The sequence below is a fragment of the Neodiprion lecontei genome, chromosome 5, assembly GCF_021901455.1.
Source record: "Neodiprion lecontei isolate iyNeoLeco1 chromosome 5, iyNeoLeco1.1, whole genome shotgun sequence".
NCBI lineage: Eukaryota > Metazoa > Arthropoda > Insecta > Hymenoptera > Diprionidae > Neodiprion > Neodiprion lecontei.
Window position 1 is genome coordinate 20,927,370 of NC_060264.1, and position 16,421 is coordinate 20,943,790.

The 16,421-nt window shown below is 39.4% G+C and overlaps 1 protein-coding gene across 14 annotated transcripts in view; it reads left to right on the forward strand.

The window, feature by feature from the left end:
* The window catches only part of LOC107220576 (regulating synaptic membrane exocytosis protein 2), a 74,352-nt gene that overhangs the window by 42,064 nt on the left and 15,867 nt on the right, over positions 1-16,421 (forward strand). For 7 of the 14 annotated variants that reach the window (XR_006904768.1, XM_046742228.1, XM_046742219.1 and 4 more), the window contains 7 exons: positions 1,808-1,837; positions 3,268-3,424; positions 4,337-4,506; positions 4,589-4,776; positions 4,925-5,162; positions 5,879-8,058; positions 9,562-9,762. Coding sequence is in view for 13 of the 14 variants with exons in the window: in XM_046742228.1 (XP_046598184.1) it covers positions 1,808-1,837; positions 3,268-3,424; positions 4,337-4,506; positions 4,589-4,776; positions 4,925-5,162; positions 5,879-8,058; positions 9,562-9,762 (3,164 nt within the window). In the remaining variant the exon portion in view is untranslated. Of the gene's footprint in view, positions 1-1,807; positions 1,838-3,267; positions 3,425-4,336; positions 4,507-4,588; positions 4,777-4,924; positions 5,163-5,878; positions 8,059-9,561; positions 9,763-11,928; positions 12,110-16,421 lie in introns of all 14 variants that reach the window. The other 7 variants (XM_046742222.1, XM_046742224.1, XM_046742221.1 and 4 more) reach the window with 7 other exon arrangements.

Below are 16,421 nucleotides of genomic sequence, written 5' to 3' on the forward strand. Positions count from 1 at the left end.
TCTCTCCCTCGTTCCTCTGTCTTTTCTCAAACCACTCTTGTCCGTGATCTTTTTAAACCTTTAAACCACGTTCTCTTTGGTTAAAATACAGTTTTTTTTTCTTTTTTAACGTCAGTCTGAGTGTTTTCGTTACGCTATGGATACCGAGTTAATCCCAAAATACCGAGCGATTCATGAAAAGTATCGAGTTAAAAAAAAGTGTAGCTAAACTGCTCCCAAATTCTTTTCAAGCTTTACAAACGTCGAACTGGAAATAAATGGAAACATGCATGAGAGCGATATGATTTGGAAAATTTTTATCTACCGAATTTTATCATTCCTGAATGCAAAAGATCAGATTTCAAGTAAGAGGTGAAAAATGGTCGTTAGGTATTTTATGAATTTCGGTTTTTGATATCAAAATGAGAGATCCAAAAAACCTCCACGAAATAATTCCGCGTGCCAATTTGTCTGCATTTTGAATTTTGGATTTTGAGATGTCAAAGTGTTGACCAAATTATAAGTAATTGAAAGGGGTTACAATCGTTTAACACTGCAAATCTAATTGCGCCGGTCACGCATTCATTGGCTACCCAGTTTAAAAAATTCTTCGGGATTCCCCCGTCTCCTTGTTTGCGTCCCACCGTTTTCTTATATTCCGCGATGATCGAGATGGGAAGTGATATGTGGCTAAGCTATAACGGATATCCAAACCGCGGTTTTAATGTTATGTATATGTATAACGGTATGTATTGAATATTTCCCTAACTGGATTACCTAAAAGGTTTCACCGCAGCTCTGCATCTATTCCCATATAACTATATAAACCTCAGGTGACACGTTGTTATGTGTTACGTACATTACTTTATTATCACTCTGCACATTATAGGTACATATGTACATATATCTATATCTATATATGCATACGTTTCGTGTAGGATATTCTATGCCAACTTTACCAATGTTTAATCATCTCGAATTTGATCCATGTTTATTTTTACGCTATAATTTCGGTTTCCAAACGCAATCAAATTTTATTCAAATTATCTTTCGGGTTAAAATATTACAATTTTTTTCAAGTATACAATAACTTTCGTTGATTTCGTAAGATTTCAGTCTGTAAACACATCGATCATTTTTCTAATGTATGAACAATCCGTTGATAAGTACTATTTTTCATGTAATTATTTGAAAAAATCGTTACCTCTTTTCTTCAAAATTAAATTTTTGAAACTGATCATTTCCAAAGCAGCATATTGTTTGTCTGCAATTAGTACAGAATGTATCGTTACTGAAAAAAATTTCACTTCAGTGATATAAATTTACCGTAATTCCTGAAAAGCAAATGATAAAGAAACCAGTTTGACGTTTGTATAAGGTTAAACATATTTTTATCACAAGAATAGTTCTGAAAAGACAGAAAGAAAAGTTGGAGCAAGAATATGAAAATACAACATGAATCCACTTCGAGTTATTCACGATCGAAGACGAGTCAAATTGGTACGGAATGCCCCTTATATATGCCCCATTCAACGCAGGGCGGAGAGCAAAAGTTTCGATTATATATTACGGCCTATAACTGATTAACGTCAATTTATTATTGCGCAAGTCATGAATTGTGCGAAATATGATGGATAATAATTAATAAGTTTAAAGTATTTGCCATAATCGTGCTTCATAAAAAAAATTTATTCGTTGTTCAATGTCTTTCTTTACCTCTCTCTCTCTATCTCTTTCTCTCCTTCCTTCTCTCTTTCGCTCTCTTTCTCGTGTGATTATCTATAATTATTGGTAGTATTTTAATTCTGTGTTTTTGTTATTATTTTAGGTTTCATAATATGTCGTCAGTTTATAAGCGGTACGAATTTTCAAGTTTATACTCTTCATTATCATCATGAATCACATTATTCATTTACCCTGCAACTTATACCAGTATTATTCACCGCTAGAAGTTTAGATGCCAACGCGATGAATGATCTCACATTAAAATCACTTGTAACGAATCACTATATTCTAGCTCTGTAGAAAAAATTTCTAAAGGATCTCGGTAGGGTCATGTGTCAGGTAGTGACAACAACACAGACATATTTTTAAAACATGATATTGAATATAAGAAAAAATTGAACGCAAATCAAAGTTCTTACGTTTGTTTACTTTTTCATCATTATAACTAATAATCTATAAAAATTCAAAATTGAATTAAGATCTGCAAACTCGAATAAAATTTATCCACGCCTAAACGTATAAGAAGGTGTAGTTCTTTGTCTGTAAATAAATGTATGCACACGTATTTTTTTTTGTTTTCTATTTTCGAAACTTCAAATAGTTTTTGAAAACGCTTATTTGTTACATTCTTCCTCTATATCGCCCTGCCTAGCCTTCTAAAAAATTTGTTATACAACCAGTTAGTTCATTCGCAATTCTTGAAGAGTCGAAATCCTGAAGAGTTGAAAAACTCACGTACACATTGCATAGGTGTTATTTCACCGCTTCATCACTTTGCAAGTACATAAATTACATACGTATTCATAGATTTGTCATAAAAACGCGTAGGCTAGGCGTATATAATATACTCAAGCATATAGAATGAAAGGGTGGGGGACAAAAATAACCCGCAGCTACTGCTTATATAATACATATACATAACTATCCGTAGTTCGATCGGCGGTCCGAGATGCAAACAGATGGCGCTTCGTGTAATTAGAAAAAAATAACGAAATTCTTTAGTAAATAAACCATAATGGAGGTAGGTTAAGGGGATGCCCTGGTCGATTTCAACGTTGTCATACATATCTGCAAATATCGAAGTCCACGTATATCAAACGCGAAAAAAGGCTTAACAGTCCCATTCTATCTGTAATTCTGAACAAAAATACTTTAACGCATTTTCGTTCGATGCAGAAATAAAGAAATGGCATGAATTCTAATAATTTACAATTGCGATTGTGTAGAAACCATGACATTTCTCTATTTCAGCGTCAAATGAAAATACATTGGAGTGTTTTTATTCAAAACTGCATATAGAACGGGGCTGTTAAGCTCTTTTTCGTGTTTAAGTTGCATGGAATTTGATATTTGGAGATATATAATACGTCAATGTCGAAAACGACCAGGGTACCCCCTTAAGAATGATCATGATACCAAGGTGGCGCTTTGCACCATCCGCTGAGTGTCTCGGTAATCGGCCGATCGTATATATCAGACGTGAAATCACAGCACTCGCCCCATCTAGAAAAGTAAGCGACACGCCGATCACTAATTTTAAAAAATGAACGCACCCTGGAGCAGCCACTATTCCAGCCCACCACCCGAGAGGGAACTCAGCGTCGAAGGAGAACACAGAAGCCGGAGAGACATGTCGCCTCAGGGTCATAAACGAGCTGCCCTCATGCTGTCCAGGGATCAACAGCCTGCCTCCATTTCCGACTATCACCAGTACCGCAAGGTCAGAATATCCCATCCTTTCTTTTTTTTTTGTTATATTCGTTTTGATGGAATCTTATTCTCAACAATGAATTGTTTGTTATTTCATTTTCTCCACACAAAATTTTCCAAATCATCGAGTTTTTCTTATTACCAGAAAAAAAGTTTTCAATTCAACCTAGCAAATATAAAGTTATTTTATACGAAATATTTCCGAAACTCGTACCACCATCCAAAACATCGAATAATTTTTGATATTTTCTGAAAGTGGATACAGGATTGCAGATTAAAGTTCCAATATTCATGTCTTATGCAGGTATTTCTTAAACAATTCCTCGACGAAAAATGGTACATTTTCAAAGATTTGACCTGACTCAGAAAAATTTCATGGTCAGACGATCTTGAAACAGTGTCACGATAGTACTTGTGTAGAATAACTTGTTAAATAATCCACAAATTGGCACAAATTGGGTTAGAAAATAAATTAACATAGTTTTTCTTTCGTACCTAATTTTATCTACTTGAACCGATCTTTTTGGTAAAATGAACGTTTCACAGAATCATTTTATGAATAAAAATTAACAGAACTAGCTATAAAGTGACAAGAGCTGCAACACATTTTAAATTGACACCAGTCTCCTGTCACTGCATTACTCAATATTTCAGCATGTCAACGTGTCTTAATCCATGTTTCGTAGATTAGAATGGTACGACGAGGTTAGTTTAGGTATACCGAACAGTGACGTCATGAGAATGGTGCATAAAACAAACCGTTTCATACGCCTCAGATTTTTAAATCGGTAGTGCATTTTACTTTTGTGATATGTTAGTACGATACGGATATATTTTTATAATTTTTATTTATGAGTTTAATTTTCTTTAGAAAGTGTAAATAAAATTTGATCGTGAACGCAATTTACCTTTTACGTCACAGGACGACACGACGCACAGGGGTGCGATGGGCCATCGATCGCACAGCGCAGCACCCATGGACTCGCCTAGTGTTCACTACCGAGGTCGGTCGCAAAGTCCAACAGGACATCATAGGTCATTATCGCCCCCCGAGCATCGAACAGTGCCCTACTCGCACGGCTACGGGTCCAGGTGAGACGATTCCGGATAGCTTACTCTCCCCGAAAAATTTCCGTTCCAATTGTTAACCGGACAACCTTTACCTGTTCTCCAGGTTCGGCTCAAGGTCAGCGACGGCGACGCCGACCGGTTCGCCGAAAAAGAGACAACTGCCCCAAATACCAGCAAATCTGCACGCCGCACTCAAAGAGAGAGTCACTCAGGACTTGGAAGAGAGAACGAAGTTCATAAAGCACAGGACAAGACAATTCCACACAACCTACAGGAGCACGGGAATGGGAGGTGAGTTGGAGTTAACTGACAACTTAACTATTGGTGTGTAGTACTTTCCTTTTCACCAAGGTCTAGGTGAAACTTTCGACGCGGTGATTAGTGTACCACTTGAGGTGCTGAATGGAAGAACATGCGACTGACCAAACTTGTTTTTCAGGATGGGAAAGACACTATAGCGGACTGTCGGATTCGGACTTACCATCAATGCGGCAAGACCCGTTGACGATAAGTAACGTCCATCCTCACAGAATCCATCACCGTCCTCGGCGCCACCTGAGTCCAGACAAAGACGTCTTGGGCGATTTCGGGGACTCTGATATGGAGAGCATCGGCTCGGTGACGAGCAGCGCTCTCAGTACCCAGTCCGAGAGGCCACGAGGGTCGAGAGGACGAATGTGAGTTTGATCACATTGACTTTAACGTTCACTTTACTATCAAGAAGCCGTTGCAAAATTGTCTTGTTCAATGACAAAAAGTACCTTGAAGCAAATTTACAGACACTGTAAATGAATCCTGTTTTCGAAACGTGCACTGTTTCAAACATTATTAAATGGACATAACGACTCGATGGGCCGCTTATTATCATCCCACTAGACAAGCACGCGTAAACGCTTTACTCCTCGCTTTTACCAATCCTGAAATAGAAATTAGAGGATCCTAGACTCACGTAGATTGCTCGCACTGCGTAGATAAGGTAGTCGCACTTGTCCACACCGCAAGTCAATGTCCATTTAATACCCCGTTCCCAATGACGTGCAATCATCCTGTATGTCACGACTCATCGGTCAACGATATTAAATTTATCCTTAAACGCCTCAGAGCTTGTCCCTCCGAGACCTTTGATTCCAAATCCCTGGAACGTTGTGCAATCTGTTCCAATCTTTTGCAAATAACCCGTACATTCTCATTTTTAAATAGCAAATGTGGCAAATAAACGTTGGTGGTTTTGTTGACTGATGAATCGTGCAATGATCAATGGCGAAAATTGCAGGGAATGGGGTGAGTTTCAATAGAAGATTGTATCTAACGATAAACCACCGCGAAGAGTGTGTGATCACCTTATTACGATATGATTGAAAATTTTTACACGTGATATAATAATTGTTTCCAGCCCGACAGTTAAAAACGTTTTTATACCTGGTGTCATATCTCCCGCCGCCCCGTTGCCCCCTAGGCGCAATAGGCGCAGGCACAGACTTAGGGTACCCTGTAGCGAATGCCACTGCCCATTGTCAAACAACCCTCCGAAATCTAGACCGATTTCAAAATACTCCCAGCTCCCGACGAGCCACCCCCAAATTCATTTTCCCCCGCACCCCCTAGTTCGGAGCAAATCCGCAGTAGTACGCTCGCTATACAAGAAAATGAAGACGCCATTCACACGATCGCGAACGGTGGACGAGAACCTGCTGCGATACTACAGCCCGGAAACGAGCGAGTACAGCATAACTCCGGGCTACATGCTGCGACCTGAGAACCTGGGTGTGAACTCACGGCGACGAATACCGGAAATATATGTCGAGGACTGCCTCAGGGTCGACTTTAGAAACGACCTTATGAGCAGATTTCGAGCAAAACTACCTGCTGGAGTATCGTCGACCTTCTCGTCGCGATTTCCGCAGATGAGCAGAAGCTTTCCTACGAGCTACAACATTCGTGGATTTGGCGGAAGACCTTCGATCCCGAGGACGAAAAGCTGTGAATATGAAACCATTCCAGATGACCTGTTGACAGGGGCCAGGAAATTCCTGTCTCAGAGGGCGAAAAGCTTCGAGTACGAGTCTTTACCGCAGAGTATATTCAGCGACGACAGTCTGCGTACGGCTCGCAGGAAGCTGAAAAGAAATCTATCTCTGAACGACTCGGGCTACGACGAGACCATCGAGGCCCTCCAGGACCAGAGCAAGCCGTATTACGACCCGATGACCGAGAATAAGTCGCACCAGACGCTGCCATACTATGGATATGACAGTGAGCTGAGCGGTGCTGAAACAGAGATAAACCTTTCCTCGAGCCTCGAGAGACAGAGCCTGGGGTCGATGGTCTTTGGCAATGATTCCGGGCGGGGTGACGACGCCGGAAAGAGAAAATACCGGGACTCGGACTACTCCGAGGCATATTTCGGGTCCGGACCCCAGAGGACCCTAGAAAAGCGGCCGAAGGGCTCGGACTCGAGGCTGTCCAAAGACTCTTCGTCCAGGGAACACATCTACTGCAGCATTGATGACGAGCTCGGTTCGAATGAGCGACTTGAAGAGCGGCGGCGACCGCGTACCAAGAGTAACGACTCCTACCTCGACTTCGAACGTTACGAGAGATGTCGCATATGTGAAAAGAGCGAGCGGTGGAGCGATGAGCCGTTCGACTTCGGCTCTCCCGAGTCCGAGGTACGAGGCAGTGAAGAGTTACCTGAGCTTATTGGAATCGAGGATGTCGACACTGTTAGACCGCCTCAGTGCCGCTTTGAGGACTATGAGGAGGACCGACGGCTGACTGGGTTCGCGGCGAAGACTGTCTACGAAACCAGGAGGCAAAGCCTCTCGGTGCCCAGTCTTCGCGAGAGCAAAAGACTCACGGCAAGAGCCGAGTCTTCGCCTCAGCTCTACTCCGACGATGATTTCGGGTCCTCGGAAACCGTTGTGCATCTTTCTCCGCGAAGGAAGTCGAACCATGCTCGGGGCTCCAGGTCTGCCCCGGAGTTTTGTAACTCTGACGAGGACGAGTTCGGGTCCAGGGACACTGTGGTCGCTTACAATTTGCGTCGGCGGAACAGCAGCTGCCCGGAAACTAGGGACCTTGGCGATAGGAGCGTGAAGCGGAACGTCGCGATAAGCGACACCCTCGAGTACTACGAGTACTCAATGGAGAGCGAGAGCCAGTGCAGCGAGAACTGCGGATTTGATCCCGGCAACCCTCGTAGAGCGTCCCCGCGTGCCTCCGGCACTTCCGGCCCCCAAGCCCCCGACCCAACCCCCCCCAGTATTGCTAATTCAATTGTCTTTGATTCCCTTTCCGCCAACTCCGACACTGCTAAAAACGCTCGGGCCGCCAACGACGCGAATCCGACCGAAACTCGATCCGCGTCCCACCGCGCTGACACCAATTCCGACGCGGAACGGAACGAACCCCATCGATGGTCATCTTCTGTACCTGAGAGCAGAGACTACGTACCTTCCAATCCCTACGAGGCCTCGTCTAGGCACGGGGTCACTGGTAACGGGCATTCCAGCAAACGGGGACAGTTCACGAGGAGCTTCAGCAACGCTGATGTACCACCGGATGAGAAAGTTGGTAAGTTCTATTTTTACTCATTCCGTAAACGCTTAAAGCACAGCGGAAGGGATATCACTCCTGCCGTCAGTTGTATACCATAAAAAAAAGTCCTGTGAAGTCACTCGAAGTCACGTGAGTCATCAACTCACTCAATCAGAATTCAAATTCTGAAGTCAGGTGTGCAAATAAACTCAGGAGTGGTTACACCTTGAAGCATACCGCACTATGTTCTAACACACACGATCTAGATAGACTGCTAGGCAGTTGTTAAACGTAGACAACCCCTTTTTCATTTCATGTAGTTTCTTGCGCTTTCAAACATATCCCAATTTTGACCGGTCAAAAACACCTCATACGGACAATTTTGTAGGAAAAATTGATTAACGGAATTTTTCATACTTTTTCTTTGAACTTCCACGTTCGAATTTTTTGGAATATAAACCAAAATTAATCCATTTTAATCTCAGATCTAGCATTGAAAGCTCTTGAAGTACTCATGATTCCAAATTTTAGATCACTTCTGGATATTTCAGTCTACCATATTCGGTCTTTCATTTTTAATTTTACTATCGTGCTATACATACGGTAGTTGATTCGTCTGATCTATTTTGGTCCATGTAAACAATTATTCAAAAATGCCAACGTGCGTGGACAATCTGAAAAAATGTTCAAATACAGCATTTTATAAAGTGAATCAATTATTTGATCTCCAGTTGAATAGCCTTAATGGTCAAGTAAAAATTACCCATATTTAATCTGAAGTGGTACCTACTTACAAGATTTTTATTTTACTGTGCTTTGAAGGGTGCTAAATGTAGAACATTCACCATCTTCGAAAGAATATAACGTTAAGGTTCGGAAAAGATGTTTTGAAACAACGTAAAATGTTTACAGAGCGTAAAAAAAGAAATCATTTTTAGCTGCACCTCGTCATGTGTAGTGCGCTATTCGTAGAACAGCTTTAAAGCTTGCTTTAAAATCTTTTATTGCTCTTAGAAGCGTGATCGCTTAAAACTCGATCATCGGCTTGCTGTCCGTTTTCAGAAGCGTCGTCGCTACAAGTTTAATTATCCGAATAAAACGATTTTTTTAAAAAATTCCTCCCTAGTCGCGCTACGTATTCTCAGAACGTCAGCGGAGCGTTTAAAGTGCCTCTTTGTCTCTTCGAGTGGTCTTAACTTTGCTCTGTAAAAGAGCAAATCGTTTACTCAAGAGTTGTTGATTGAAACAATCTTGTAAAAGGGGGGCAAACGATCTACAGCATGGATTATAGTATCGAAACGTTTCACATTCAAATCGGTTTCTCATATTTTCGTGACCATATCAAGAAACTCGGTAGAGTTTCGCACCTAATGTGAGAAGAGTCGGATGATAACTCGAAGCAAGAAATGGAATTGAAAGAGAATTGGGTACAGGACAGTGAAAACTTACGTCAGGTTTCACCACAACAACACCGACACGACAGATAACAGAGTTAAACATTGTCTGGTCAGGTTGGTGTCACTCCGCTCTCTGTTTCAGTTAATTTTCTGTCACCAGACGGTAGCCTGAGCGATACGGCAGTGAGTTTACACGTCGAAGACACTTCGAGAAGGGGTAGAAAAAGTTCGCCAGGTAGTAAGAGCGGCAGCGGAAGTAGCAGCGGTGGCGGAAGTGCAGTTCAATACCAGTCCTCCGGTCTGGGAAAGAAGAGCAACAGTACGAGCCAGCTTTCAGCGACAGGTAACATATATCAAACAATTTATTAACCATTTAACCAACTGACACGTAAAACCAAGCCTATCGGATGTATATACATTTGTTTATTGACATTCGTTCGTGTCGTGTGTAGATTAACATAATTACGATATATAACCCACAGTTTCCGTTCGAGTTCTATTATGATCGGACTAATTGACAAGTAATAATATATACCTTAGGGTGATCCCCAGAAAGTTCATTTTTGAATTTCGAACGGCGCACCCCCGAAATCGGCTCCAGATAATTCAAAAATAATTGCGTACATTTTTCAGTTCTTCATCTCGACTCTAACCGGTGCCCCAAAGAGGATAGATTTCATTCAACCCTTTCAGAAGCACATCAAATCTACGGAACGAATTCAGATGAAATTTGGTATAGGGGATTTGTTGGGTCGCTGATTACGAATCTGAACTCGAAATTTGAAAATTCGAAATAGCAGGCACTATATGGTGAAGCGATATCCAAAAATTTAATTTCGATAAAACTTGGTACTCGGAGGTTTTCGAGGTCACTGATTGCGAATCTGAACTCAAAATTTGTAAATTCAAAATAGTAGATCCAATACTGCAATATGAAGTGTCTTCGGATTTCAGTTCAACATATTGGATCCACCGTTTTGAATTTTGAATTCAGATTCGTAATCAGCGACCCAAAAAACCCCACCATACCAAATTTCATCTCAATCCGTTCGGTAGATTTAATGTGGAAATCCACCCTCTTTGGGGCACGGGTTAGAGTTGATATAAAAATCATAAAAAATTAGGGAATTATTTTTGCATTATTTGGAGCCATGTTGGGGGGAGCGCCGGTTGAAATCCAAAAATGACCTTTTTGAGGACCACCCTAATTTATATATACATATATTCAAAATATTTACATAGATGATATATTTCGCAACTCTGTTTAACAATTAATTGATCAATTGATTAATTATTTCTACTATGCGTCGTATAGTCACGTTATACGCCTGCCTTATACACATATACTTCTCAGAGTCCGTATGAACAATACGTTATTCCGTTATAACTGTTATTATTGACACTATACACGATACACGGCAGACAATTACTTTTGGTCAAATTCAATATTATAGAATAGCGTAAATTTATGATACTTTCTTCTGCAGTAGTTTATAGATACGATATATACTTATACCCACGTTTAATAATTCCGTGTGCTTTCATTACAATACATATATAAAAACGAAAAAGCAAATGATATAATGCAGGAATCACTGTGCTACAGATTTTTCAATCATAATCTTTGAACTTCGATTTTGAACTGTTCAATTTGGAATTTTGAATAACTCTAATGTTTTTAAAATAGGAATATTTACCACAACGCTTAGTATCTTATCTGCAGACAGCCTAAGTCTAAGGCTTTAATTGTAGAAAAGGTAAAACAATCACCCGATTATCTTTTCCTGCTATCAAATATCTTGAATTAAATTCATCCAGTATCTGTCACCTCAAATTGCATAACGGGAATAGATCGTGCATTCGGATTGTAAAATTTCAAAACTCGAAGCATGTTTTTTATACCATTTTTCATTACAAGATTGTCAAAATTAGATGAAAATTTAGTTAAAAAATTTATCTAATGACAAAGAATGCACAATCAAAAAAAAAAAGTAACACGATTGTAATTTGTACATGAAAGCACACTGGAAGAACACTGCGATCGGGTGCACAGTGTGTATATTCTAATTGTATATTCTGTTTTCTCTATCACTCTTCTTCATCTCTGTCCGCCTCTTTGAACAAAACACACTAACACAATACCTCAACAACCATAACATCAAAATTAACAACAACTATAACAACGCGGTGGTTGTGTTATCATCACCTTCGTCATCGCCGTCGTCGTCGTCGTCACTGGGATTCGCTGTGCATCCGTCGGCGGAAAAAACATCAAATACAAAACGAACAAAAAAAAAAATACAAAACATCTTTAAATCGAACGAACAAAAAACAAATCGACCATTTGAAAAATCTTTGGAACAAAAACAACAAAACGAAATTTAACAACTCGCGACCCATCGACGTCCGTGAATGTTATAACGATGAACGATACAAAAAAAAAAAATTACAAAAACAAATCTCGTCATACCGCGCTCTGCATGTGCGGTAAACGCATAAACACGTGTTGATGGTGCATGCGTGGGTGAGGAAGGGCGGAAGCGGCGGCTCGGATTTGGGAAGAAGGGGAAGTCCTCGTTCACGGTTCACAGGAGCGAAGAAGTCCTTCCAGAGGACGCGGCGGGCGGGCGAAGCGGGAGGCAGCCCAGCTCCGCCAGCAGTGACGGCGAAGGGAGTGCCGACGGGGACAGGTCCGAATATCAATCATCAAAGTACCTTTAGTCGCCTCTTTTTCTTTATCTTCACGCTACTCTCTCTCTCTCTCTCTCTCTCTGTCTCTCTCTCTCTCTTTGTTTCTCTCTCTTTCTCTTTTTGTCTCTAGTCTTATGCCTAAAGTCCTTTCAACTTCCATCTCGCTTAATCCTCTATTATTCCATATAGCGGTATACGAAATAATGAGCTAGAATTTCTGTTTACTCAACTTACCACATCAATTTTTATCCTTGCGGACGTCCGTCTGCTATTTTCTTTTTATATTTGTTCAAGTTTTTGTTGCTTTTCTTTTTTGCAATCTCTCTTATTTTCAAGTGGAATCAACAAATGACGTTTTTTTTTTTTTTTTTATTTCCTTCGACACGCCTGCGCGGTATTTACGCGCGTAGATATCGATCAATTTTCTGTTTTATCGACATTCCCAACATATCTGCAGAACTGTATTTACGAATGAACATCGGTAATATAGTTATCGATTGTACCGGTAATTAGTAACCAGATTATTCCACAGCCACGAATAACCGAACTATGCTATTGACGTACAAAATGAATTTTGAAATAATGATATTAATTTCTCCAAGACTTAAAATTATTTTATTTCAGAATTATCGTCTCATATTTAGATTGAATAGATTATCCCGATTAATTTTATTTACGAACTTTGTCTTGATTTTCTCCAAATCCGCGTCCTCACAACACTTCGATCGTATTTTATTATTCTTACTGTTATAGTTATTGTAACATTATAATTTTTCACACCTAAACCCCAACTCCCGATCGATGGAAAAAAGCCCGTCTTCAAATCGTGAGTACAATAAACAAAAAAAAGCTCGACAGGGAACTTTCAGCAAGAAGAACAACAGCAACAACAACAAATAAATCTACCTCTACAATAATAATAACAACAACAACAACAACAACAATAACAATAACAATAACAATAACTACCACTGTTACAACGAGACACACGTACAGATATCACCCATATATAATAGGTCATTTTTACATGTATATGACGCTATACAATATAATTACGATGCAGTATTAGAATTTATATACATATAGTTTTTACGTAGCTGGTTTACTGTCGTCTTTTTTTTTTCATTAGTCGACTGTTATGCATCATTGGTATGTACTAACTTACCAGTGTCACGTCATGCATAAAAGTGAATTCAAGTGAACTAACGCCCCAAAATAAGTTTTCAAAAGTGAGAATTGGTACAGATGTAATACGCCAAGTGAAAGAAACGTAGAAACGAGTATTCGACTGAGCGAATCAATACTTTGCATGGTTTATCTGAAAATCAACATGGCTGTCGCGTTGACAACCCACCACTTGCGATTTTACTTTATCTATGCGATCGTTTTTTTTTTTTTTGCTCAATATTTATAACACGTTACCTAACACGAAACAAAATTACAGCAAGCATCGTTCAGCCATCGTGACATCCTCGTCGAGTTGTCTAATTGTAAGAATCGAGAATTCACGTTGCTAAATTTACTCGTATAAACGTCTGTAGTCTGCATGTCCTGTCATGCCTATGAATATACACTTGTTGAAATGAAGAAAGAAAAATTCGAGTCGATACTAACGCTTGACACAAGTGATTGAAAATGATCAAGAGGGAACTCAAGTTCTTCGAGTGCTACGGTATACTCTGTCTACGGAAGCAACAGTACGGTTTGCTCTTTCTGATGTAGCAATTCAGCTGATCTTGTCTCTCATCCCCCTAGTCGCTCTCTTAGGTAGAGTATACTATACAACTGCACCAGTGAATCCGCAGTGCGTAATTATATCACAAAAATAAATGAACAAAGGAAAATATAATGCAGAGACGAATCTGGATATACGTATATTCACACGATATCCGGTTGCCTCTAACGCTATAATAATATGAGTTGCCGTTGAAAGAAATGATGGTGTACGAATAAATGATATTAATCGTTGTGGCGTAACGGATGATGTCTTTGTTGTACAACTTGATATTCATGCAGATACATGTATGAGGAATGCCATCCCGACTCGATGACTTTTGCCCCTAAGGACATCAGATTTGAGTAATAATTTTTTGCATTCTTATCACAGCTCTAAGTAGCTTGATACTGATCGGTTATTTTTTTTTTTTTTCAAAATTGAAGAATTTAACACCTTCCGAACTCCAGGGTTCAAAATAAAAACAGTCAAGTGTTATGGTATTTAGTACCAGAACAATACAAAAGTACAAATTCCATCCAATATGTCCAGGGTGAGAGGTTCGTCGAGTCGGTATCAAATGCCACTCATACGAGGGTGTCCCAATTTGAATCACACATCAGGGTTTCTCCCAAATTAAGTGAAATGTAAAAAAAGGGTCGAGGTAAAAGTCAAAAGCTATGACGGGCACGAAATGACTGTTGCTGTAAGCTAGTAGACAAAGTTATCAGTGTTCGCATTGTACCATTTCATGTCTGACGTGTAGTGACAAGCAGTTTCATCCCGGAAGTGTCACTCTTCAGTGGGACTAGCAGCCATCATTAATATTGAGCGAATGTGGCGGTACCTGCGATAAAACTGTCGCTGCCATTTTGGCTTCCATGAGAAAGAGAATTTTTGTTGGAAAATTTTTTTTACATTACTTGGTTACCGATTACATCGTAACGGGTGATTTGAAATTATGCATATTGTCACAGATAGCGTGGTCAACTCAAGCATCCCTATCCCTCTCCCTTTTCCTCTCCCTCTCTCAAGAGATCGTTGTTAATGACAACGCTAATGCGAATTGCGACTATGTAGCACCGCGGCCAACTTATCAATATCACAGTGACAGTCAAACAGACACAATCTGCGAGACAGTCAAACCGACAGCGAGCAAGAGAAAGATTGATTAATTGATTGGTATTCGTTTATTAGCCTTATCATCTATGCTAGCCTTCACACCAGAACTTTGTACTGTTGTCTATGGCTGAATCAAACGTTGTGTCGAAAGTGATCACATCTGATTCGTTGCACTGCGAACAAGCGCGCAATACCGAATCCTTCAAAGCCCTGCACAACCGTTAGGATGAATTTCCGATCATGGTTGTCTTGTCGCAAAATGTTTCCCTAGACCACCCCTACACACCCTAGAACTCTGTCCAGAGCTAACATAAACACCCTGTATATGCTACAGGTGAAATTGTGTTATGGGCTTTCGTTGGTGTATTGTTATTGAGTATACCGCAGCTGTGTCGATATATGTCCTTACACATAACATCGATACAATACGTGTCTCTCATTGTTCGCTAATTTGTGCATTGATAATTAAGAATTATTGTTATTCGCTGGACCTATATTATGGATTATTGAGTACAAGAATCTACATATAATAAAACTGATCTAATAGACGGATCAATATGTTTAACATGAATAAACAAGAGCAACAGCAAAACCGTTAATTTTACACTTTTCGTGCGTCTTTACAGCTGGAATTCAGATTTCGAGCGCATGCAAAGTAACGGTCGATGGTGATGATTGGTTAGCTTTTAATTTTTTCTGGTTTGATAAACAGAAGTGTTTTTCCGCCTCTATAACGGTCTTGTGCTTCTTTTTCAGTCATCGTCGAAGTTCCTTTGTTTTCGTCTTTCAATTACTTTCGTAATCGGTATAAACATACACGCATTTGATAAAATATATAAATACTTAGTTGTAGAGATAAAAAATCATTTTTGTATTTGACCCGCTTATACGAATATTTTCACTGTGCATAAAAAAAGTGTTAAACAATAGCATTTGTTACGTATCGTAATTTATATTTGATGCTGTTGAGTATTTAGTTACCATAGTTATTTAGTAACTATTATATATATCAGGGCGGTCCTTATTTCAATGACTTTTGGCAGAGTTGTTGCTTATAATGTTAGGAACAGACTGGAAATTCTTAATTTTGGTAATAATTATTCCCTTGTATGTAATATATAATCAATGTAATATATATATATGTATAATATCAAGGTATATCAGAAGAATATAATTAGCGATTTTGCAAAGTAGCACCCAGTGAAAAATTTGTTCAAGTTAAAAGAAAAATTCTGAGAGTAGACAAGCATTCTATGTTATTTGGAAACTCGTCCTCATGTGATTTTTACTCTTTTTTTTTTGTTTTTATGAAGAAACATGTTTTAATCATAATTTTTTTCCCAACATTTATATTCAACGCAAAAATCACGATCCGCAATATAACAATATATCTAATGAGAATTTATTTCCATGACTTAAAATTTCATATTAAATTATAATTATTTTATGAGATTGAATTAAAAAGTTGTCAAATA